The sequence below is a fragment of the Aristolochia californica genome, unplaced genomic scaffold (assembly GCF_029961685.1).
Source record: "Aristolochia californica isolate CCGP_79_NKW_82.1479 unplaced genomic scaffold, dmAriCali1.0.hap1 SCAF_3, whole genome shotgun sequence".
NCBI lineage: Eukaryota > Viridiplantae > Streptophyta > Magnoliopsida > Piperales > Aristolochiaceae > Aristolochia > Aristolochia californica.
Window position 1 is genome coordinate 5,536,594 of NW_027181992.1, and position 25,247 is coordinate 5,561,840.

The 25,247-nt window shown below is 35.2% G+C and overlaps 2 protein-coding genes across 3 annotated transcripts; one reads left to right on the forward strand and one right to left on the reverse strand.

The window, feature by feature from the left end:
- The first annotated feature begins 1,164 nt into the window (after window positions 1–1,164).
- On the forward strand, window positions 1,165–11,586 carry LOC137958998 (pentatricopeptide repeat-containing protein At2g19280-like). Its single transcript, XM_068806248.1, has 4 exons — window positions 1,165–1,312; window positions 7,765–10,277; window positions 10,389–10,520; window positions 10,823–11,586. Exon 2 carries the CDS (start codon window positions 7,806–7,808, stop codon window positions 9,924–9,926), a length of 2,121 nt encoding a protein of 706 aa, XP_068662349.1. The 5' UTR covers window positions 1,165–1,312; window positions 7,765–7,805; the 3' UTR covers window positions 9,927–10,277; window positions 10,389–10,520; window positions 10,823–11,586.
- Window positions 11,587–20,400: 8,814 nt separating this feature from the next.
- LOC137959994 (E3 ubiquitin protein ligase RIE1-like) lies at window positions 20,401–25,220 on the reverse strand. 2 transcript variants are annotated; one of them, XM_068807433.1, is made up of 5 exons: window positions 24,962–25,220; window positions 23,773–24,837; window positions 22,231–22,350; window positions 21,258–21,561; window positions 20,401–20,795 (listed from the first exon to the last, which is right to left on the reverse strand). In XM_068807433.1, exons 2-5 carry the CDS (start codon window positions 24,174–24,176, stop codon window positions 20,634–20,636), a joined length of 990 nt encoding a protein of 329 aa, XP_068663534.1. In that variant the 5' UTR covers window positions 24,177–24,837; window positions 24,962–25,220; the 3' UTR covers window positions 20,401–20,633. The 2 variants fall into 2 exon arrangements, with proteins under 2 accessions (XP_068663534.1, XP_068663536.1); XM_068807435.1 differs by lacking the exon at window positions 24,962–25,220 and having other exon boundaries at window positions 23,773–24,371; window positions 24,738–24,767.
- Window positions 25,221–25,247: the final 27 nt, after the last annotated feature.

A 25,247-nucleotide genomic window follows, 5' to 3' on the forward strand; every position in this document is an offset into this window, starting at 1 on the left:
TTGGTTAAAATTATTAGGCTCAAACTCGATTATAAGTTTAGGCTCGAGGCTAAGGTCGGCTTGAACTCGAATTCGAAATATTTAAATCAAATTCGGTTCAAACATAGGCAAGTTCGGGTTCGACTTGATGCCACCCCTACCCAACTCTAGCAAGGGGGGTTAAGACTCTTCCCCTCGTGGCAAAAGGGTGGAAGGGGGTTTGCTACCCTAATGTTCTTCTTATTGGCTCAGGGAACTTTCCCCCTCCCCGTGCGATGGTGTGATTGAGTTGTGTTCACTCGTTGAAGCAGTTAGCTTGGCCTGGTTAATCTGTTTTTTACCATTTTTTATTTGTTCAACTAACAGGTACAATCGGTTCTATAATTCTAATTGGAGCCCTCAATTATATGTTTTTTATCTGTATTTTAATATTTTAACACTTTATTTGCTTGTTACACCGGGCATGTCTAGCCACAGGATCGTCTTAGTTTTCGTCTGCATATTTTTTTTTTTAGCCGTCTTGTTCTGCACCTAGAGGTTTTAGGAAGGTTTTAGTGAGATAGCTCGCTGGCTCTTTTCCCCCGGTCTATGCTCGCCGTACTTCTTCGGTAGCTTCACTTAAGGGCGAATACAAGTGAACGTGAAAAAAAAAAAAAAATTCTTGAATTTCGGCTGTCTTTTATTCGTAGCTCTTAAAAAGACTCAAATGGTTTGAAGTACTCTTTTAATATTAACTTCACTCAAGTTTTTCATCAGAACTGTTGCTGTACGAATCCATGTTCCGAAGATAAAAACGAAAATGGGCATATGATTAAGTCATCCAAAACTATTTTTTAAAATTTTTTTTTTTTTTATCTCCATAATCTGGTTGTCCAGATCTTGAATCAGAACAATCTGACGGAGTACAAATAGATAAAACTAGTATTGTTTTTACAAGAACAGTAAAAGATAAAAAAAAATAATTCATTAAAAATGCGTGATTGTAGGAACTTGTAAATACTTGTATAAAGTTTGATATCCATTTTCAATATAAACAGTTTTTCGGAAAATAAAACTTTCCTGGTTTTACGGTAGATGAGATGTATTTTAATTTCACTCGGTAAATGCCAAAAAAAAACGTATTCGACGAGTGAATAAACCCTAAATTCATTTTCATTCGTTCAATTAGCTCGTCGTTCGAAAGAAGACGCGTCCCTCTGCAACCTCTTGTCCTCTCTCTCTCGCCGTCCCCAGCGATTCTTGACACGGAAGACCTTCCGCGAGCAGCACTGTTTCCTGCTCCCGCTCGATTCGGAAGACATTAGAGTAAAACCCTTCTTCCTGCAAATCGAAGGTATGAGGCTGACATCGTTCTTCTTGGTTTCGAAATCTTCTTCTTTCGTTCGATTTTGTGTTGTTGAGATGTGGTTTGTTTTTACTATTTTCTTTTTTCTTTTTTATGAATTGGGATGCGTAGATTTAGATTCTGACCTTGCACCTAATGGTATTTGGATTTGAATGATCTCTTTCTTCTGTATTCACTGCATTTCAGAAATAAAATTGTGCTGTATTTTTTAACTGGTGGGTGAGATTATCGGCAGATTTGATTCCACCGAGTGTTCTATCCTTCATTGGATTTGTACAAATTGCCTGTTCAACACCCGTTCCAATCTGTAAAATTTTGTTGATTCTGCTCTTTCTCTGGATTTTCTCCGACTAGCTTATCAGCTGTTTTTTAGGCCTCAACTTTGATATCTGCAGTTTTTTTTGCCTTCTGTGTACTTCGCTCTTGGTTTTCCCCATATAAAACACTGTTGCTCAAAGTGTTTGAAGAGACATTTTCTCCTCGGTGGAATCAAATTAAAGTGGAGAAAAGAAGGTGAAGAGGATGTCTAGTTTTCATTTAAATTTTTGCTAAAGAACACTACTGTTTTTCTTTTCTATTTTTTCTTTTTCTCCTCTTTCTGCATAAGTTTGTTGGGGATTATGGGAGAGAGGGGAAGAGATGGGAAAGCAGCTACAAGTGAATTTTTGTTTTAATTTCTCATTTTCATGGCTTTTAAAATCGTGTGCTAGAAAACATTTTGTGTTTTTTTCTTGCGTTTTTCCTTTTCTTTGCAATAATTGTATTCTAGGAAATGGACTATCAAGTAAAAGTAATAAAGAGTACTCAACAAAGTCACTTAAATCTTTTATTTGTTCAACGGCGGATGAATTGATAGAATGTTGTAAAAAAACTATTGAGCTTGGCTTTTTGTATGTTTGTTGATATTCTCAATTCCTCCAAATTCAAGTGATGATTCTGGTGGAGAGCATTGTCAAGATAATAATGCAAATGAAGATGAAGATAGGGGGGTTAGTGCAATTACCTAGTGTAAGTGAAAGTAAAAGTGAATGTGAAAGTGAATCACTTGTTGGTGTTAGTGTGGTAGATGTCAACTGTACTGGAAAACATTTTCCTGTATTAGTGCCCAAAATGAAAAATCTAGTCTAAACAATAGAACGAGTTATTTTGTATAATATACCTAAACAGATAATTAACCTAAACAAACATGGTTACTATCTAATAAGTAATTTAATATAATATTAAAATATATTAATTAAGTAAATAAGATATTCTATTAATAAATTAAGATAGATTGCAGTTTAATCTAAATTAATACAATAATTACATGTGACAATTAACTGGTGCACTAATTAATTATAAAAATAGATAAATAAAAAGTAAAAAAATAACAATATTGAATATAATAAATAAATTAATAATATATTTTCACAAAATTAAAAATTATTAGTTTAATTAATGATAAAAATTAGAATAATTAAACAAAAATATTTGATCAATTGCTTACTTTAACAATATTTTAATTTCCACTTTTAAATCACTAATTTAATATAATAATAAAAAGAATTAAAATAATAAATAAATAAAATGTTTTATTAATAACATAAGATAGATTTGTACATATTATAAATGAATAATATATTTCCAAAAAATTAGAAATCATTATTTTAATTAATGATAAAAATAGAATAATTAAATAAAAATAATTGATCAATTAATTACTTTAAAAATATTTTAATTAACACTCTTAAATCATTAATTTAATATAGTAATAAAAAAGTGGATATAATAAATAAATAAGTGTAATATTTTATTAATAACATAAAATAGATTTTTACTTAGTATAAATTAATAATATATTTCCACAAAATTAAAAATCATTAGTTTAGTTAATTATAAAAAATTCAATAATTAAACAAACATACTTGATCAAATGCTGACTTTAACAATATTTTAATTACCACTCTTAAATTACTAATTTATTATAGTAAGAAAAATAATGAATATAATAAATAAAATATTTTATTAATAACATAAGATGGATTTTTACGTAGTATAAATTGATAATATATTTCCCCAAATTTAAAATTAATTAGTTTAATTAATTATAAAAAAATTGTTTGATAATGAACCGAATTAATAATGAGGAAGAAGGAGAGGGAAATGGGAGAGCGAGAGCATCAAGATGAGAGCGGAGAGCGAGATCCACCTTCGCAAGCCAAGATGCGCGTTCCAGTGGATGAACCAGGATTTCGATGGGAATCCTGATTCACCCACTTTAGTCATGGGCGAGTCATCCACTTGAACCGGTGCTTGGTGTGTGCACTAACGCATCCAGGTTCATCCACTTGAATTGGTGCCCGGTGTCTGTTCTAATGCATGACAGTGTAATCTAATTCACTTTCACTTGACCTAGAGGCGCATAATAGGCCCTAAGATTCCATGAAGCTCCTACTCATTTGTAACCAAGAGCATAAAAGAAGAGGACGATGGATTTCAAAGAAGGAAGCCTGCGAACGGCGCTCTCTGTTCAGACGAGAACTTGTCTTCATGTACAAACGACTTCAACTAGTTTCAGGTATAAGCGTGTTAAGTTTCCTCTAGAGCTCCCTAATTCGACTTTGTTGTCCTTTAAGGACATTTGGCTACTCGCCTTCATCTGTATTTGGTTAGCTCCTCTTGCTTCACTTTACTGTGACACACATCGTTCGTCTTTCCCTCTACGAATTTGCTAAGGTCTCCCGCCAGATGTAGGTAGTACTTCTGTTTGAATTTCTTAGTGTTTACAAATTTTTTCCACTGCTAGCGTCTAACGTTTCTAAGCAAAGTAAATTCTTATGTTCTCGAAATGACTTATTGGCATTGAGATGAGTTAATGTTTCATTTTGTCAGAATACCCTGTATTTCTCATTCTTTCATTGCTTCTGGAGCGTCACAGTTGTATTTTATGTGCTTCTGATGAATTGGATAACTCTGGGTAAAGGGAAAATTGGTTTGTTGTTAAAAAGAAGGAAAAACAAACTCTTTAACATGCAGTAAGAACTAAACGAATATTTGTCTTCCTTCTCAGCTATATGTGAATCATAAACGAATTGTCCTGATCTTACTGATTGACATCTTGGACCTGGCCTCACGTCCCCTTGACTATTAGAATGTTCAAGTTCATCCATTTTTAAACCTTCAACCTTCTCTGATCATTAGAATCACTAAGAAAATAACTAATATTATCTATTTTTTGCTTAAGAAGAAGTTTATCACAATTCAGAACTCACAGGTACCTTCTTGTTGTCTTAACTAGTAATTAGCCCGTATTAGTTGGAAGGAGGTCTACTCATTGTTACCAATGTTGCTGGTAACCTATGTTGTATCGGGTAAAACGTATCAGAGTTTAAGGTTGGTTACATGTTTATCTGATCAAGTTAGGGATATGATTTTATTATTTTTATTATCTTAATACAGCTTTGATACAAGAAGTATATTCATATATTAGTTATCCCAGAAATAATATTATACAACACATGAACTTAAAACAGTCGCAATCCAATAAATATAACAAAAAAGACAACCCTAGATTCTGGAAAAGCCCTAGCTTTCAATATTTTGCATCTTGTAGTACAAGAGAATGTCAAAAAAATGACTTGAAGATACTTTTGTTGAGCTAGCAGATAGAAATTTTATGAATAATATGTTGCTATGCCAAGTTGTTGAGTAAAGAGAGAATGGCTTGAGTTGAGTTAAGATACATACCATTTTCCAAGGCTCTGTTAAGCCAATTTTCAATACTGAAAGGATTCAAATAGCTTGCTGCTTAGGATTATATGCATTGTTCCCAGTAATGAAAGCCTTTGAGAAATATTCCTTTTTTCATGAAAAAAATAGCCTAAGAGTAGTACGGCCTAGAAGAGGATAGCACCGAAAGATTCCCCCAACATCAGATGACTCAATTCCTCCCTTGTTGCTAAAGACTAATCATAATTTACAAAGGAAAGGAAAGGCAACATATTGGAGAACTGACCTTCCATGAGGACCACACAAACCATTCTCTTCAATTCTCTTAAGGAGTCTTTCAGATAAAAGGTAGAAACCATGGGCATACTTGTTCAGAAAGCTTTTATGAGAACTAACTATGTAAACTTAATATAATATAATGAATGAGGTCCTTTGTTTTAGGAAGTGTGTTTGATGAAAAACAGATGGGATGTACTGAAACTGAACAACATCATTGGTCTTTTCACTGCTGGGAAGTTGTATTGAGCAAGGAAATCATAGGGAAATTCTGGTCTTGTTTGATGAGATTTTTGCCTTGGGTTCTGGCAAGACTTCATCCACAGAGAGAGAAGAACCACGAAGGAAATAATTGTCTCCATTTCTAACCTTACCAAGAAAGGAACAGAAACTAAACTTTGACATCCAAGTTGGGGATTTGACTCTGTGTGGAGGATTTGCTGGTGTTCAGTGAACCAAATGTTGGGGTCTGAGATTTGTATGGGGAAGGTTGATTTTCTTGAAAAATGATTACAGTAGATTGGTGATATACCCAAAACAGGAATAAAGATTTTTAAGCAAAACAAACGAAAGAAAGAACGACGAACCTTTCCTTCCTTGCCGAAATCAAACGAGAATACCTCCAATAGATTCCAATCCTTATGCGAATACAACCAACGCAAGAAAAAGAAAACTGTCGAAATTGATATAGAACTTGCCGGAAATAGTCACCGATAACCCTGGTATTCGAGAGACTAGTACTCTCCCTGAGCCACACTCCTCTGAATACTAAACGACGCGATGCTTCCTCTCCAAATTCCCTCTCAAAACCACTTAACATTGTCAAATTCCCAAAATACCCCTGACCCATTAATCACCCAAAACAGGAATAAAGATTTTTAAGCAAAACAAACGAAAGAAAGAACGACGAACCTTTCCTTCCTTGCCGAAATCAAACGAGAATACCTCCAATAGATTCCAATCCTTATGCGAATACAACCAACGCAAGAAAAAGAAAACTGTCGAAATTGATATAGAACTTGCCGGAAATAGTCACCGATAACCCTGGTATTCGAGAGACTAGTACTCTCCCTGAGCCACACTCCTCTGAATACTAAACGACGCGATGCTTCCTCTCCAAATTCCCTCTCAAAACCACTTAACATTGTCAAATTCCCAAAATACCCCTGACCCATTAATCACCCTCTAATCATCCTTCTGTTTACTCCTTCTAGAATAGGTAACTCTAATTTGTTTTTGTCCCTCAAAACAAAACTTTAATGAAGCTTTAGACAACAAACAAGCCAGAAACCTGTCTGTCTCTTCACTATTTTGATTCTTATTCTTTAGTTATTTTATCTCACTCATTCACGTGGTTCTTCCACTTATTTTATCACGCTGATTCACGTGGTTCTTCCACTGTCTCTCTCTCTCTCTCTCAGAGACATACAGACACATGCACACAGAAGTCACAAGAGATGCTGCAATGACCAAAGATACATGCAGTAACTAGTGGAGAACAAGGAGTGAATATCAATTTGTGTAAAGGGGAAAGGCCTTTTCCTTTAAAATCTTGTACAAAAGAAAAAGTGGATACTTATGCAAGAAAAAGAAGACATTAGTAGTTAATGGTTGATGAGTATTTCATCATAAGAGGCTTGGAAAAGATTCAAAGACTCTTTTATCATAGAAGAAATGTTTAAATAGTAATATGCATGCTTTTAATTCAGCCTACACATCTCATTTAAAAAAAATAGTAATATGCATGACTTTTCATTTCAAAGATTTATTTTTTTATCTGTTTAATCATTTACATTTTAGTTTTTAAGTATGGTGGGTGCTCTATGAACTAAATGTTAAAATAGTAATGTGACCAATACAATGGAAAACTGCTGCTTTAATTTCAGAACATGAGTCCTATTCTGAACCTATGTTTGTTATTCGATTTGGTTGTCTTTTCTTGGGGGGACATGAAACTTTACAATTGTTTCCATCCTGTTTAGATTACTTGCATATTATGAGAATTGGAGTTTTACCTTATGCTTCTCACTACTACATCTGAAATTTTATTAAGACCATCTACTTCTATTTTTATTTTGAACTGATTTTGCTGAATCTGGATTCTATCTAATTTATATCTCGTTCTATTGTTACCCTGATTAGCATCTTTCAAAAAAAAAAAAAAAAAAAGAAAGAAAGAAGAATGTATCAATATTTTTATTTTCCATGATGACCTGTACGTTTTTGTAGCCTAGCTTTGTCTCATGTTTTGTTAAATTCTACTGAGAGGAGCAGCAATTAATCACAAAATCTATCTTTTGTGTCTTTATTTTTTTTTTCAAGATGAATATGAATATGATGTTGTTTCTTTAATATAAATTCCAGTATTAATTAAGCTAAAAAATAGCTCTTATTTATGTTGCTCAAACAAGTTTTTAATTAAAAAATAGCTTTTAAGAAACTCTATACTTTTCCAGGAAGTACATTGGAGAAGTGCTCTATAATAGAGCAATGCCAAATGAATTCTTTGATGAGACTTTTCTCATCTTTCTATATTCATGACAGGGGATTGAAATGTGAAAAAATATTGAACTTCCTTGTCTTAAAAAGGAATTTGGTGGCTCCATGTTTGCAAGTATCTGGGGATGGTTTTTCAACTTTTGCGGACCTTTGTGGTTCATTTGAAAAATTCCGACTGGCTAATGGAAAGAAACGGGGTGATATTGACAAAAAGGATTTCTCAAGGCCGGAAAGCTGGAAAAAAGAAGAAAATGCTACCAAAAAGATAATGTCTATTCTTTTCAATCGAGGATGGAAAATTAATTTTTCAGATGGTATTGTGGTTGAACTTGATGATTTAAATGTGTCACGAATGCTGAATGATCTGTTCAGTGAAAGTTCCAATGCCATACTGGTTTTTTACTTCTTTAACTGGTCAGAGAAGTCCAGTGGATCAAGGCACGGGGTTTTCTCAATGTGTACAATGGTGCGGATTGCAGTTATCGGGAATCTTAACCACATTGCGATGAAAATTCTTCACTACCTTGTTAGAATTAATAGTGGGGATAGTAACTGGCATTACCTAATATTTAGGACTATCCATCAAACTTGTGAGGATAGGCAGGTCTTGGAGATCATGTATAGTATCTTGGTTAACTCTTGTGTAAAGGAAAATATGGTAGATTTGGCTCTCAAGTTTCTTAATTGGATGAAACTTCTCAAAGTCTTCCCTTCAATTGTGGTCTATAAATATCTTCTTAAGGCATTATTAAAATCAAATCAGATGGAATTAGCATGGGATGTGTTTGAGGAAATGCATATTCATAAAAGTGAAACAACTTTTATCATCGGTTTGTTTATTCATGAATACTGTGTAGAAGGAAACGTGACTTGTGCATCTAAATTACTTTTTGAAATGAAGAAGTATGGTTGTGAAGCAGATATTGTTTCTTACACAATGTTAATCAAGGCTCTGTGCAAAAAGAGCCTTTTGAAAGAGGCCACTTCTCTTTTTTTCAAAATAATCCAACTGGGCATGCATCCTGATTTGGTGTCAATAACTTCTCTTGTAGATCATTTATGTAAATTAGGAAAATTAACGGAAGCAATGGATATCCTGGAGGTGTCAGGTTGTCACCCTGACAACTTTGTGTATAATTGCTTTATTTCAAAGTTATGTACGGATGGTGACATGGTAGAAGCCACTAAGTTGCTAGCCAAGATGTTGGAGTCAGGCATTTCTCTAGATTGTCATAATTATACAACTATGATCGGTGGCTATTGTAAAGTTTCTGACAAAGGTCAAGCTCTTAAGTTGTTTGGAGAAATGTTAAGAAGGGGTATTAAACCTACTGTTGTCACATACAGTTTGTTGATTGATTGCTACTGTAAAGGGGGTGATTTTAGTCAAGCAGAGTATATCTTGAATATGGTGAAAAAAGAGAATGTCAAACCAGATGTTATCATTTACAACGTGATAATTGATGGATATTGTAAAAAGGGTCTTCTGCTTAAAGCTTTCAAATGGCTTAATCAGATGGAAAGAGGTAATTGCAATCCAGATATTACTACATATAACATTCTAACACATGGGCTTCTTAAGTGGGGATTTTCAAAGGAAGCCTGGCAAATTATGGATGAATTAGTTAGGAGGGATCTTTGTCCTGACAAATTCACATTTACAAACATGATTGAATCAGGTTCCAAGGAGGGAAATTTTGGGGATGCATATCTTATATGGTGCCACATGAATGAAAATGGTATGAGCCCTGATCTAGTCGTATGTAGTGCTTTACTTAATGCCTATCGCAAAACTCAGCAAATGGAGAAGGCAGAAGCTCTATTTCATAAGATGTTAGAGGCTGGTTTGGTTCCTGATGTGATATTATATAACATTCTTATAAATGGGTTTTGTGGGGAAGGAAAGATAAGAGATGCTTGGAAGTTGGTAAATATGATGACTGAACAAGGGCTGGTGCCAAATAATGCTACCTACAGGGCACTGCTCCATGGTTTTCACAAAACTGGTGTGGAGAATGCTGTAGGGCATGTTGCCACTAAGCTACAAGCATTATTGGCAAAAAAGGGAATTGAACTTAATGGATATATGTATGAGGATTTGTTTGATTTGGGGGAGTAAAGGCTTCACTTGGTTGATGTAGCTCAAGAATTTAATTTGTGTTTGTTCATTCATCTTAAGGGATACTAATTGATTTATTTGAAAAAAAAAAAATCTAAACTGGATGCATGGGCTGCCAGAGTGAGTGACCTGAAAGTGAAAGTAATGGAAATACTTAAGAACGCCAAGCGGATCAGACATTGGAATGGATTTGATAGATAAACTTCAAGTTTGGAAGTAAATACCACTTGGAGAAAGAGATTGAAGAGGCACTGGAACTAATAACACCTTCCTTTCTCTGGAGACTACTACTGACTTGACAGACTGCTCTTTGGTTTTGGCTGCTCAAACCATGGGGTTATCTTCCTTTGGGTATGTACTTCTCTTCGTAACAGTTCATCTTCTCTGTAAAATTCTTGCAGCCTACCATTAAATGATATATGGAGACTTAAGTTCAAATATTCCATGCAATGTCAATGACAGATGTCTTGAGCAAATTCAAAGACCAGCAAGGGAATGGATGAGGATCTGTTTTGAGCTTCTTGAAATGTTAAAGGCTCATAAGAAGGGTATCCGGAGGGCTACTGTAAACACGTTTGGTTACAAATTTGTCTGGTACATCTCTTATCTTGTCTTTTGTCACTAGTTTTCCTTTTTGTTACCATGCTTGAGGACAAATCAATATTTGATTATATTTATCTCATTTTTATTTAGGAAACGTATGGCACATTTTAATTTTAATTCCCTTCTGTAACATACTATGTATAATATTTGTTTTACAGTTATGTTGTCACTATTCTTATTCTTTCTGTGGTTTCTGGAAGTGGGGTTGGTGTTTTCTCGGTAATCCATGAAAAAGATTTATGTTAAGTCCGGATTAGTTTTTTTGATTTGTAGTCGCTTTTATCTAATGGCAGTACCGGAAGTCATCTCACGTACGGCAGGTAAAGACGTTTACTGGGGTATGGTCAATGGAGAGTCTGTGGCTGCCTCCGTAGCATCCCGAGGACGAGCTTTTCTTTTGGTGGAAGCCCCTCTAGGCTTCAAATTTTTATACCATCCATTGAATAAATGATCAAAGTACGGTGGAAGCCGCCCTCATTACAGAAGTACCTGGAGCGGAACTACAAATGTAGAAGATTTTCATGAAACATGGTGAGTCTGATTACGACCCATCTAGGCTGTTCTCAGTAGTGGGTCACTGGCTTCTCGGTGATTCCTGTTGTTGTTGTTAGACATAATGTGATAACAATTATGCATGCATGCATCTCTGAGGAGAGGTAACTTCACAGGGCACCTGAGTGACCTCTAGATTTGGGTCGAGTTGGAACTGCTTTCGGGTTCATCACGACTCACGAGTCAACTCGAGCATACTTCAAGTTACCTCGACTTTTCAAGGGACTTACTCTTAGCCTGTTTTCTGGACAGCAAGGAGCCTTGTGTCTATGTCGGAGGGACTTTGGCCTCCATTGGTAAGAAAAAACACAGGTGTGTTTTTAAGCTCTTTAAAATACCTCCAAGGTGCAATGTGTCAAACAGAATGAACATCCAAAAGTTGAAACTTGCAAAAGCTTTACAAATACTTTTTGTCTCAAAATTTGCACTAGGCATTTTAGTGCTCCTAAATGTTGACTAAATTGGGTTTGTCTACACTCATGGAATTACGTGCTTTATTTATTGAAATCGGTAGTTTGTCCTCTAAGCATGTATTTGTTCTCTCTTTGATTTGTAAAAGGAATGTGCCCAATTTGTGGGTTCGATGTGAACCTTAGGTGATTTACTTAACAAATTAGATTAGATTATACCCTAGTATTAAACTAAGTTTAACACCTAACACCTTTATTATAATTCATTAATTACCTAAAAGGCTATCCTTTTGCACATCAGAGACCAGAGTTCTTTAAAAACTCGATATATAATCGGTAAGTTTTCCAAAAAAGAAGGCCACTCTATCGGTAGTACAGATGGCTCTCCTCTTCCTCTCCTCCATCTCTTCTTTAGCTCCTTGTTCCTCTTTATTTATATAATTGGTTTCCTAATTACAATCTTATCTAACCTCATCCCCCAATTACACCCAAGCATAACTTTTTAAACAAAATGACATGTAAGAAGTAAATTAAATAAAAAAACTAAAACTAGAATCTTTTACCAAAATAGTTCTTTTTCACGTGCTTCAAGTATGAGACAACTTTCCCTTTTCTTCTTTGAGTTTCTTCCACTTGTGAAACTTGTTCTTCATAAGCTTCACATTAGGCTCGATAAAACCAATTCTTTGATGGTCCCTCAAGTTGAAGTTGGTAACTTTAGCTTGTAAAGAAACATTTCTTTGCCTGCAATCTTTAATCTTCCATTGTATTCAATGCCTTTTGGCTACAAATTCTTCATCTTCCATTCTCCTGATATTCTTTGATAGTTTGACACTGGTGACTAACTCTAATAAAAACTACCACAACTAGTGAAACTCCTCCCAACACCTCATTCCTCTGTACTCCTCAATCTACTTCCCTTCAAACTAGGGATCCATAACACCTAACTTGTGCAAAATTAATATGAGAAGAAGAAACATTACTCCTAGTCACTCAACAAGACTCCAAACACTAGGACCCCAAAATCAAAGAAAAGTTCAGAGACATCGGCCTTCAAAGGAATGCAGCCAGAGTTTTCAAAGCCTATCCTTGAACATAAACTTGGATGATGGCTCTTCCATGAAACATGTGGACTTAGACTATTCAGCCTACCATGGGTGTGCACTAGTGGAAAACAAAAGTGACCAGTTTTTGACACCAAGGAAGGCCACAAAGGAAAATTTTGATTTTTGCCTAACTAGGAAACTTAACATCACGAGCATGATCAAGAAGCATTAGTAGACAAGATCAGACCAATTAGAACACAAGCCATGTATCAATAGCTAGTTGTAGGAAAGAAGATGAAGCAATCTTCTATCAAGGAGCAAAGCAAGGAGCAACTCACACAACAAGTGCAATAACCAAGCAACCTATAGCAGCAAAAGCATAACCAAACTTACAAAGAAAATAGGAAACTCATGATACAAAGAAACTTCTCAAGAACATCTCAAACTTGTAAATTATAAAGAGAAGATTGGAAAGTGGCCTTAACATCACGAAACTAAAATTTGATAAAAGGGAGAAGGCATGTTAAGTCTAGGAAACATAGAAGAGAAACTAGGAAACCAAGAAATAATTGAAATATAGAAATAACTGCAATTCTCTTCCTGTTGTCCAAGAGAGAAACTAACTTACATATTTGATTTGAAGCAAAGAAACACAAACATTGACTATAAACATAAGACAATAGGAGGCACTAAAAAACTTAAAATGAAAGACACTCATGATAAAGAACTTATCTTTTCCTCCTTTTTCTTCTTCTCTTTCTTCTTCTTCTTTATCTTGTTTTCCATCCAGGATCATCGCTACTTTAGTACCATGTGAATTTAAAGCGGAAGCATGCAAGAGAGAGGAGAGGTTGCAGGTGGAAGGAGAGGAGGAGAGGAAACGGGAGGTAGAGATAACAGAGGGAAAGAGAGAATGTGTTTGTCTTCTCCACTCAAGACAAAGTTTATTTATATAATTGAGTTCCTAATAACAATCTAATTTAACTTCCCAATCACCTAATTACACTCAAACATCACGTTTAAAATAAAATGATATGTAAGAAGTAACCTGAAATAGGAAACTAAAACAAGAATCTTTTGAAAAAATAGTTCTCCTTCATGTGGTTCAAGTAGGAGACAATTTTTCCTTTTTTTTCTTTGAATTCTTTGAGACTTGTTCTTGATGAGATTCACCTTAGCCTCCATATATTGAATTTCTAGAGAAGAGAGAATAACTCACTTGATTCTAACTAAGTGCAATAAGCCTCTATCTATAATAGAAGAAATAAGTATAATCAAATTACAATTAAACTACATATGTCCTAGTTATACCCAAGAACAATTGAATTTTTGAACACTAGAAGACTAACATAACTAAAACACGTTTAACTGAGACTCTTCTGTGTGACATCTTCCCCATGAGACTCCTCGTAGATTCCTCCATATTGATTTTGGTTATGTGAGACTTTTTGCTGTGAAAGTCATGTAAGACTATTTCATACCGGTTCTTCAACACTGTATAATCATCTTCTTTCACACAAATGTCATAAATGTGCCTTTGTGTTCATACTGGCACTTGTGAGTGAAATGGCTATTCCAGACTGTTTTTTGATCCAGGTGTACAGGGTCTTCAGAAGAGTTGACTCCATAATGGTATTTTGTAGAAATTATATGTTATGACTGAGTTTTTTTTTCTTTTGTACACAATTATGATAATATCTTATTAAAATGAGGAAGATATATAAGATTCCTTAGGGAAGAGCCACAAAAAAACCCAATTACAAGATTAAAGAAATAAAGTATCCAATCGACTAGAAAATGCTCTCAAAAGATGCAAGTTGTCAATTGTGAAAGACTTATACCATTTATTTTTTTATCAGTCAACTGAAATTTTTAACTATCCATTTTTGTCATTAACTTTTTTTTTGAAGTATGAGAACTCTATCACTCAATTTCTTCCAAGTAGGAAAGATGATTGGAACATGTTGAATTAATTTTTCTAGTTTATTGATCAAAACATGTATTTCTCTTCTATTTACACCTATAGACGAGTTTGTTGACTGAGATGAATCTTCAAGGAGTCAATTGGCACCATCATAAGCACATCTTAGCATTCATATCTGGTCCAAATTAAGTAACTATACGTGATTATGAGGATTCAGGTCAATCATTTATGTGTTTTTTTCCCTGTCATTGTTTTCTTGTAGTGAGACCAAGGATTTTAACACCATATCGTTTTGTTACATTTTACATGTATACTAAAAACATCAAATTAACTATGAACAGAAGTCAAGGATCCTTGCATTTTGACAAGTGAATCCCAGAGAGGCGTTAAAGTGCTTGAATGGACACCAAATGGTGGAAAGACACTGGTTGTTGCATGCAGGCAAGTACCATGATAACCCAATAGTTTTATAGTAAGTCACTGTATTTTGCAATTGTTATTATTTTGCGTAAATGTTACCACTTGGTTTTTGCATGAAACTGGATTTGCGTTTCAACTCTTTAGGGGTGAAATTTGCATTTGGTGTGTTGCATTCCCAGGTAACATAACACCGATAAGATCACGAGTTACCTCTTATATGGGCAGGAGCTTCCAGAGGCTTAGGTGTTTGGTGGACCATGGTGGATTTTCTTCAAAACCGATATGGCGAACAAGTTAGTACTCTCTCATGGTTGGACTCCGTGAGAGAGTACTGATTTGTTTGCCATATGGGTTTTGAAGAAAATTCACCATGGTCCACCAAATACCTAAGGCTCTGGAAGCTCCTGCCCATATGAGAGGCAACTCCTGATCTTATCGGTGTTGTGTTACCTGGGGATGCAGCACACCAAATGCAAATTTCACCCCTAAAGAGTTGAAACGCAAATCCAGTTTCATGCAGAAACCAAGTGGTAACAGTCACGCAAAATAATAACAATTGCAAAATACAGTGACTTACTATAAAACTATTGGGTTATCATGGTACTTGCTTGCATGCAACAACCAGTGTCTTTCCACCATTTGGTCTCCATTCAATCACTTTAATGCCTCTTTGGGATTCACTTGTCAAAATGCAGGGATCCTTGACTTATGTTCATAGTTAATTTGATGTTTTTAATATATATGTCAAATGTAACAAAAAGATATGGTGTTAAAATCCTTAGTCTCACTACAAGAAAACAATGACAGGGAAAAAACACAAAAATAATTGACTTGAATCCTCATAATCACGTACAGTTACTTGATTTGGACCATATATGAATGCTAAGATGTGCTTATGATGGTGTCAACTGACTCCTTGAAGATTCATCTCAGTCAACAAACTTGTTTATAGGTGTAAATAGAAGAGCAGTACATGTTCTGATCAATAAACTTGAAGAAATTGAGTGATAGAGTTCTCATACTTCAAAAAAAAAAAAAAAAAATTAATGATAGAAATGGATAGTTAAAATTTTCATTTGATTAATAAAAAAAATAAATGGTAGAAGTCTTTCACAATTGACAACTTGCATCTTTTGAGAGCATTTTCCAGTTTATTGGATATTTTATTACTTTAATCCTCTAGTTCGGTTTTTTTGTGGCTCTTCCCTAAGGAATCTAATATATATCTTCCTCCTTTTAATAAGATATTTTCATAATTGTGGAGTCAACTCTTCTGAAGACCCTATACACCTAGATCAAAAAGCAGGCTGGAGCAGCCATTTCACTCGCAAATTCCAGTATGAACCCAATGAGTCTCACATAGACCACAAAGGCACATTTATGACATTTGTGTGAAAGAAGAGGATTATATAGTGTTGAAGAACCGGTATGAAATAGTCTTACATGACTTTCACAGTAAAAAGTCTCACAGAACCAAAATTAATATGGAGGAATTTAAGAGAAGTCTCATTGGAAAGATGTCACACAGAAGAGTCTCAATTAAACGTGTTTTAGTTATGTTAGTCTTCTAGTGTTCAACAATTCAATTATTTTTGGTCTTGTCTTTTAGTGTTTGACTTTGGGTATAACTAGGACATATGTACTTTAATTATAATCTGATTATACTGATTTCCTCCATTATAGATAGAGGCTCATTGGGGGATTAGTCAAGTTGAATCAGGAGATGAACTTTAACTGCATTACTTAGTTCATCTCCTGACACTGTTGGTGATGCACCAATGCCCGGTTCATGTTGATGAACTAGATGAATCCGAAGATGATACCCAAGGTTTAATTTTCAGATTCAGGATTCCATAGTTTTTTTGGAATCATCTGGATAACGCATTGGGATGCATCATTGCGGGAGACCGAATTTTTTTTCTCTCTCTCGCTCTCTTCTCTCTCGGTCTCCTTCTTCCTCTCACATTTTCTTCTCCCTTTTGGCCTCCCTCTCCCTTCGCCCTCTCGCTGCAAACATCCTGGTAGCCTCCCTCTAGTTGCAAAAATCCTCTTGGCCTCTATCTCCCTTCTCCCTCTCGTTGCGAAGATCCTCTCAGCCTCCCTTTCCCTACTCCCTCTCGCTGTGAACATCCTCTCGGCCCCCCTCTCGCTACGAACATCCTCTCGGCCTTCCTCTCCCTTCTCCCTCTCATTGCGAACATCCTCGGCCTCCTTATCCCTTCTCCCTTTCGTAGTGAACATCCTCTCGGCCTCCCTCTCCCTTCTCACTCTCTCTCTCTCGCACTCACTCCCTTGATCTCTTCTCCCTCTCGGTCTGTCCCGGCGTCTTCGTCGCAACACGTCATTGTACCTTTTGGCCTCCCGATGTTGAATATAGGCGCACGGCTCCATGGCAGCTCCTGTCGCAAAGCCGCTTAGTTGCAGTGCCTCTGCTGCAGCGCCTTCGGCATAGCGTCGTCTTCGTCGCATCACCGCCTCCTTCGCAGCCCTTGCAATGCCCCCTTTCCCGGTCGTAGTAGTCTCTGTTGCAGCTTCCTAAGGAAGAAGACGCATTGTTGCCAATTTAATTTTTTCTTAAGTTAGAAAAAATTAAACAAGCACTGGTTTTGCCTGAGTCTCGAACCAGACACGCCCGAGTTCAGCTGAGTTAATCCAGGTTAGCTCGGTTTAAAAAAAAACAAAAAGGATATCGCAAGCATGGTTAACCTTTCTAATCTCAATCATCTGTTGTATTTTCACCATTCAGATCAGCCTGGGTTGGTTCTTGTTCCACAACTCTTCACTAAGGAAAATTATAGCACATGGAGTCATTCCATGACTATGGCCTTAACCGTAAAAAACAAATATGATTTTCTTGATGGATCACTGAAGAGTCCAGACAAGGATGCTGACGATGAGTTGCAACAGTGGATTCGTTGTGAGAACTTTGTCAAAACATGGTTATTGAGTTCAATTTTAAAAGATATTAATAAAGTAGTATATTTATTTATTTATTATATTCATTATTTTTTATTACTATATTAAACTAGATATTTAAGTCTAGTAATTAAAATATAGTTAAAGAGTGCATTTGATTGATTAATCATTTTTAATTAAGTAAAAATATATTATTAACTAATACTACATAAAAATCCATCTTGTGTTATTAATAAAATAATATTTTTGTTTATTCATTATATTTATTTTTAATTACTGTATTATATTAGTAAATTAATAGTGGTAATTAAAATATTGTTAAATCAAACATTTGATCAATTATTTTGGTTTAATTAACCCATTTTTATAATTATTAAAACCAATGGTTTTAAATATAATGGAAAATTATTACTAATTAATAATACGTAAAAATATATAGTGTGTTAAAGTTAGCATTTGATCAATTCTTTTTGTTTAATCATTATTTTTTATGTTAAAGTATATCTTATGTTATTAATAAATTAATAACTTAATTTATTATATTCGTTTATGTTATTTTTAACTTTATTTTTTTATAATTAATCATGTGCACAATTCGCTCACATAATTATTGTATTAATGTACAATAAATTGCAATCATTAAATAATATAATATCTAATTTAATTAATTAGTATATTAATATATTTTAATTATACATTAAATTACTTATTAGTGTAGTAATCGTGTTTGTTTTACCTAATTTGGGGTTTAGGTATTATGTTTTAATTAAGTATAATATTACAAGTTACTCATTCTCTTGTTTTTTATATTTTCTCAATTTGGGGCACTAACATTGGAAACAGTTTTTCGGTGTACATGAACTCGTCTATACTAACACCAAATTTGATATTGAAGTTCATATAGATGATTCAAATGAATTTGAAATTAAAGTTCATGTTGACAATTTTTTTCTAGAAATTCAATATATGGAGTCTAAGGCGAATCTCATGAAGAACAACTCTTAAAGAATTCAAATATTGTCTCCTACTTGAACCACATGAATTAGAACTATTATGTCAAAAGATTCTTGCTTTAAAAGTTGTGTTTGAGTGTAAAATTGGGTAATTGGGAAGTTAAATTAGATTGTTATTAGGATCTCAATTGTATAAATAAACTTTGTCTCAAGTGGAGAAGACAAACACACTCTTTTCCTCTTGGTAGTTGTCTTTGAAAACTATAATCGAAACTTTTTCTAACTTTGGTAGAAAACCTTTTTAAAAAATCTGTTTGCCCGTTAGTCCATAATGAACTTGAATTGAAGTGAAAAATTGAATTGAACTTAAATGAATTGATTCAACTTCAACTCATCTTTGGGTGTTAGTGTAGACGAGTTCAAGTGCACTCGAAAACAGATTCCAGTGTTAGTGCCCCGAATAAAAAGTATGATATAAACAAGAGAATGAGTAACCTTTTATAATATACTTATATAGAACATATACCTAAACAGATAATTAACCAAAATAAACATGGTTACTACACTTATAAGTGATTTAATGTGTAGTATTAAAATATGTTAATATCCTAATTAACGAAAAACTATATTATATTACTTAATGATTATAGTTTATTATAAATTAATACAATAATTACGTGTTACTAGAATAAATTATTAAAAATTAATAAAAAAGTAAAAAATAATATAAGCACATATAATAAATAAATAAATTATTTTTTAATAACATAAGAAATATTTTAACAATAAAACTCACTAATTTAATATAGTAATAAAAAATAAATATAATATATAAGTAAATATATTTATCAATAACTTAATATATATTTTTTATGTATTAATAATTAATAATATATTGTCACAAAATTTAAAACCATTGGTTTAATTAATTATAGCAATAGGATAATTAAACCACAACAATTTATCAAATATTTATTTTAAAAATATTTTAATTATGACAATTAAATAACTAATTTAATATAGTAATTATAAAATAAATATATTAAATAAAAATAATAATTATTCTATAAATAAAAAATATAAATTATTATTCTTATTACGATGGTTTAATTTTTCCTTAACTTAGGAAAAATTAAACCATCGTCTTCTTCACGGTGCGCGTCGTCTTCCTCAGTGGCGGGCCACGACGTTGGAGGCGGTGCTCCGACAGTACACCAAGATTAAGAAGAGAGGGAGGCCAAGAGAGAAAAGAAGTCAGTAAACCAAGAGAAAAGAAAAACTCGGCCTCCCGTGCTCTGCGTCGAGAGGGAGGCTGACAGGGAGGAAGGCCTACAGGAGGGAGGGCGAGAAGAGAAAAAAAAAATTGGCCGAAAGATCGCATGGTGGGGGGGAAGATCAACGAGCGATTCAATACGGGGTAATAACCCCCCCTAAACTCAGATTTTAAAATCAATACCTCGAAACTTTATCAACAACATCTGGTGAAACAATATCAGATATCCACGTTATAAGAGCAACTCCCAACAAGGGTGGGCCAATCTCAAGACCTTTTTCTTTTTCATACACGAACGCAGAAGATTGGTTTTCTTCTAATGGCGTGGCAAGTCCTATTTGACTGTATGGATCGGACTTTTGAAGAGAGAAATAAGCTGCGGGAACTGGGAAATATAACATGTTGGGTTCAGGACATTACAAGACAGTGAAACAAATATACACAATTTCACATGCTCGAGACAGTAACCGTATGATCCCGTCCAAAACAGCACAACAAGATTCCCAAAACCAACAATCATCTTCACTTTCACTTTCCCCTCCTCTCTCGATAGAAGATTTGCTGGAAAAAAAAAAAAAAACTACCAAATTGGGCCCAACAAAGCGATCAGTTAGACCTGTTCGTCTCCTCTAAGAATGTTGTATTTGCAAAGTGGGCATGTAGCATTTATACGGAGCCATTTGATGATGCAACCCGAGTGGAAGTGGTGGCTGCATGGAAGCGAGTGAAGCTCCATTCCATCCTCATACTGGGTTAAGCAAATGCAGCATTCCTACAAAGGTTGTTCACCACCCAATGTCAGTCAAAAAGATGCTACCAAACTACATGTCGATCTCAGGCATGACAGCAGCAGTCACTCTAGTATTTACTACTCATATTTTAGCTAACGGAAGATGCAAACACAAATAGATTATTAGGAAAACAGTTAGCAATGACCCAACCCAATTGAGCCAGTCAAAGCAGCATTCGAGCCTTGAACAGGGTAATTTACAAGTGGTAACTGGATGTAGAAAGACTGGTAAACCTGCTCAGACCAACCGGTCAACCGTGAACTGTGAACAGGGTGACATCAACAGGTTAATAAAGTCAACTAAGTTAATGAATGGTTACAACTAAAAATGAAAAGAAAAACATATTAACACTTCACTGTAGTATATTAACATTTGTTTAAGCAACAATCTACTTAAATCATACAGAAAATAGAAACAAACACTGAATGAAGGGTGATACTAACTGAATCATCAGGCAAAAGAGCAACTTCATCTGTTGAACCCCAAATCCTGTGCTGTCTTGTTAGTACTGGAACCCCCTGCTGCCCATCTAGATCAAAGTTCTCCTCCAATGGGCTGACCCTGCGATACCTGAACCTGGGGAGAATGCTAATATCTGCCTCCGATGCTCCTTCCTGACCCGCCACAGCATATAAAAATGCTATTATGCAAGGCAAGCAACAGCACAGAGCAACTCCAATTACGCAAGCTAATAAGATGCAAAATATTGCAAAAAACACATCAAATGCAAGAAAAACCACCGTTAACCTGCACATGAGAGTAAAAATCCACAGTGAGATTCATAGTATTATTCTAATGTGCACCAGAAAATAAGTTACATGAAATCGTAAAGAACCAAACTCAAAATATGAGAGTCATGCATCATAGTTACCCAGCCCTGGTAATAAACAAAAGGTTCTAACTAGTACCCAGTAGCTGTCCTAGATAAAGGTAATATACCTCTATGATAATACGAATATAGGCTACTTATCTGCTTCAATGTTGAGAAACACTTAAACACCAATTTTGCACAAATTACAATTTGAGAAATAAAAATTAACATAACTTTTCATGAAATTGTTTTTTTTTTATGAATAGCTTTTCATGAAATAGTTGAAATGCATGCTGAGAATTCCCTTGAATTCTTTTAGCTTCTAAAGCTTCAAAATGCATGCTGACATTTCACTCGGATTATTTTAGCTTCTAAAGCTTCTGGCTGATGCAATGTATAACAACACATTAATGTAAATATTCATAAACAAGTTGAAATATGCCCAGCAATTTGTAGGGCATCATTCGAATAAATTCACTTAGATTCTTTTGGTTGAATATAATTAAGTAAACTCTCTTCTGACAGTTCAACTTTTTTTTTCATGGACAAATAAAACTCTTACAATCATATAGAATGAAAACAGAAAAATAAAAAAGAATGCTTACCAATATAGACGAGGAGCATCCTGCAGCAATGCTTGGCCACCAGTAACAATCCAGTAGAACCCAACAATCCACCATAGAAATGAGACCATGGCATTCGTAGACTCCAATCTTTTGGCAAAACTGAGATTATGAAGCAGAAGTCAAGAAAAAAATCTGACTACAAATAAATAAATTATAACAATAAATGAAAGCTTCTTATTGGGTTTCTTAATCATGACAAGCAGTCAAAGAATTTCCAAACAAATACAAATAAAGCACATCATCAATAATATCTATGATGAGTGAAACTAAAAAGGGTCCAGCAAATATGAGTAAGTTTATGATTTACACATGAAAGCCAGAAAAGTAGGTCCCAAGCCAACGCCAGGGCCAGGATCAGACTCTAAATCTGATATTTTATGTTCAACTTGAGTAGCAAATGCAAATGGCCAATCAAAGAACAAACCGCTTCAAGATGGAACCGTGCAAAAAATACAAATCTGTGTTTTAAAGATACACTAGCAAAATGATAGATGAACAGACAAAGTTTGAAGGAAGCAATGACAAAACCAGTTTCTTAGTTCTCTAAATTAAAGAGAAAAAAACCTGCTATGTGCTCAAAGAGGACAATCCAAAGATATAAATGAAGAAAAGATGACATCCAAGACAAAAGCTATTACATTGCATTATTGAATACTGACGAATATCATTGAGAAGACCGGTAAGACAGCTAAACTTTAGTCAACTAAAATCTGCATCATTTACAACCAGAGTGCAAGCACTTCCAGAGCCACAACGAACAGATCAAGGCTTCAATGCGAATCACGAATTTCTGTCCAACCCCTTGGAAATTGATGTGATAGCTCAAGCTCCGGAAAGTCCACAGGAACCTGTGGAATCACTTTCGTGTTAGGAGTCTCCCGCAGCATTTCATCAGTGCAGACGCATTCCAGTACGGAAATGAACCTCCAGGGTCAGACCTCTAAGCAGATGATACAAACGGTCCATTTATAAGAGGATAACAGACTCAATGATTAAAGATGTATATATAATGAAACTGGTGGTATCCTAGCGACAAGCATTTCTGATATTTTTCTCTTTCTAGAAGATAAAGGAAAATCGGGTCTGCTTAAAATCTAGAAATAAACTAAACAACTCCCGATAAATATGAAATCATTTAAATTCCTGCAGCTGAAAGTTAAAACTCATCAAGAAAAAACAACAATGACCTTGAGAAAGCAATCGACTCCCTTGCAAACCCACATGACTCAAATGTACTCAGATTTTGGAACTAAAGCAGCAAGGAACCTCCCAGAATTTAAAAAATATATATGAAAATGATAAAACGCAAAATCGAAATTATAAAACGAAAATAAAAAATTAGACACAAAAGTGGCTCCCGCTTGGAGGCGAAATCCCTACGGAAGAATAGCAGTTTAAATAAAATGAGCTTCAAATCAGAAACGTTAGTACGCACTAGAAAAAACACAATGCGAAACACACAGCCATGGAGTTAGCTCCAATTTATCATGAGTAAACAAGTTAGATAGGGATTTTTTGAACCTGGCTCCCCCATCGGAGGTTTCATCGTCCTGACCGCGATTGGCACCCAACCTCCTCCGATACTCCAAAAACACAAAACCCACATGCAGAAGGCACTGAAGAGCGTAGCCAGCAATCCAGACTCTGAGCGGCGTGGAAGGCCTCTCCCTGAAAGTGGTCAAGAGGACAACGGACGACACAATGACGAAGGCCAGGTTCCAGACGAGGTCAAGGACTACGACAGGGCGGGAATAACCCCAATCAGTATGACGCTCCTCCAACTGAAATGCGGGGGTCTCACGAATAATCCTGGAAGAAGAATCCCCCATCCGTCGACTAAGGAGGATAGAAAGGGGGCTACAGGGGCTGAGCGGCGATCGAGGGTGGAGGAGGGGCCCACCTGAGGTGGGTTCGTCGTCCTCCATTGTTCTTGCTGAGAAAAGAGAGAGGTAGGAGGAGACGAGGAGGTGAAAAATACAGGGTTTTGATTCCTCTCCTCCTCTCTTTTTTGTTTTGTTCTGTTTTTGCCGGTTGCAGTTGCACAGCCCCTGCGGAGGAGAGGCAGAGACGACGGTGGAGAGAGGGTTTCGGTGATGAAGGGAACGCACGGTGGTTTGTGACTGGAAACACGTTACGAGTAATTATTACTATTTCATTTCATCATCTCCTCGGCCCAACCGAGGTGGGTTTCTTCTGCCACAGAAACATTTCTTATTTGGAGCAGCTTTGCAGTAAACTTTGGCAAATAATTAGATTATTACCTACCTAGTTTGATATGTCAAGTGGATGAAGAGAAAAGTGGAAAACTGGAAATGCGGTAAGTGGGTTTTCCAATATAGTCTCTTTAAGGTAGGGGACAATAAGTATTCCATGGATATAATAGTGGACAGATAGTGTGTGACATGTAGCGTCAAAAATTGTTACCCTTGAATAAGACTTAACTGCTTATTTAATCCGAAATGCTGATTGCTTAGTGGTTTTATTACCTCTCTCTTGATCCTCCTCGAGCACCTAAGCCTGTTCTAATAAGCATTTCTTATCTCAGAGTCGTCGCTCCGAGAAGTGGCTTTCTTTCTTCTCTTGTTCCTTGCAACATTCAGTAGGATAATTATTAACCATCTTACTGCAAGATTATAAAGGGGTCACAATCCCTTCACGTCGTCTAAAATCTCGGAATAGAAATTAAGAATCTCGATGAAAATGCAAATACCTGGCTCCAGGGTTGTTTTTGCAAAAGGTCAGCAGAACTGCAAAAGGACAAGAAAGATACTATTTAAACAGATAACACAACAGCTAATTCTTTCTATACTACAAATTTCTAAATCAAAGGCCAACCCTCTATATACCTTTGTAAAATTACTATACTAAAATCAAAATGGACTGGTTCTGCAAAGATATCACCTGACTCTTTCAAAGACCCAAGTTGGTACAATTGCGCCCTTGCCTGCAAATCTTGGACAACCCAGTGAAGATTTACTTGGAACTGAGAATATCAT

Coding starts and splice junctions, on each gene's coding strand:
- LOC137959994 (XM_068807433.1), bottom strand. CDS start 24,176: ATGGAGGACGACGAACCCACCTCAGGTGGGCCCCTCCTCCACCCTCGA. Junction 21,562..22,230: donor GATGCTCCTCGTCTATATTG/GTAAGCATTCTT, acceptor TCTCATGTGCAG/GTTAACGGTGGTTTTTCTTG. Junction 20,796..21,257: donor CTCTTTTGCCTGATGATTCA/GTTAGTATCACC, acceptor CAACCTTTGTAG/GAATGCTGCATTTGCTTAAC.
- LOC137958998 (XM_068806248.1), top strand. CDS start 7,806: ATGAATTCTTTGATGAGACTTTTCTCATCTTTCTATATTCATGACAGG.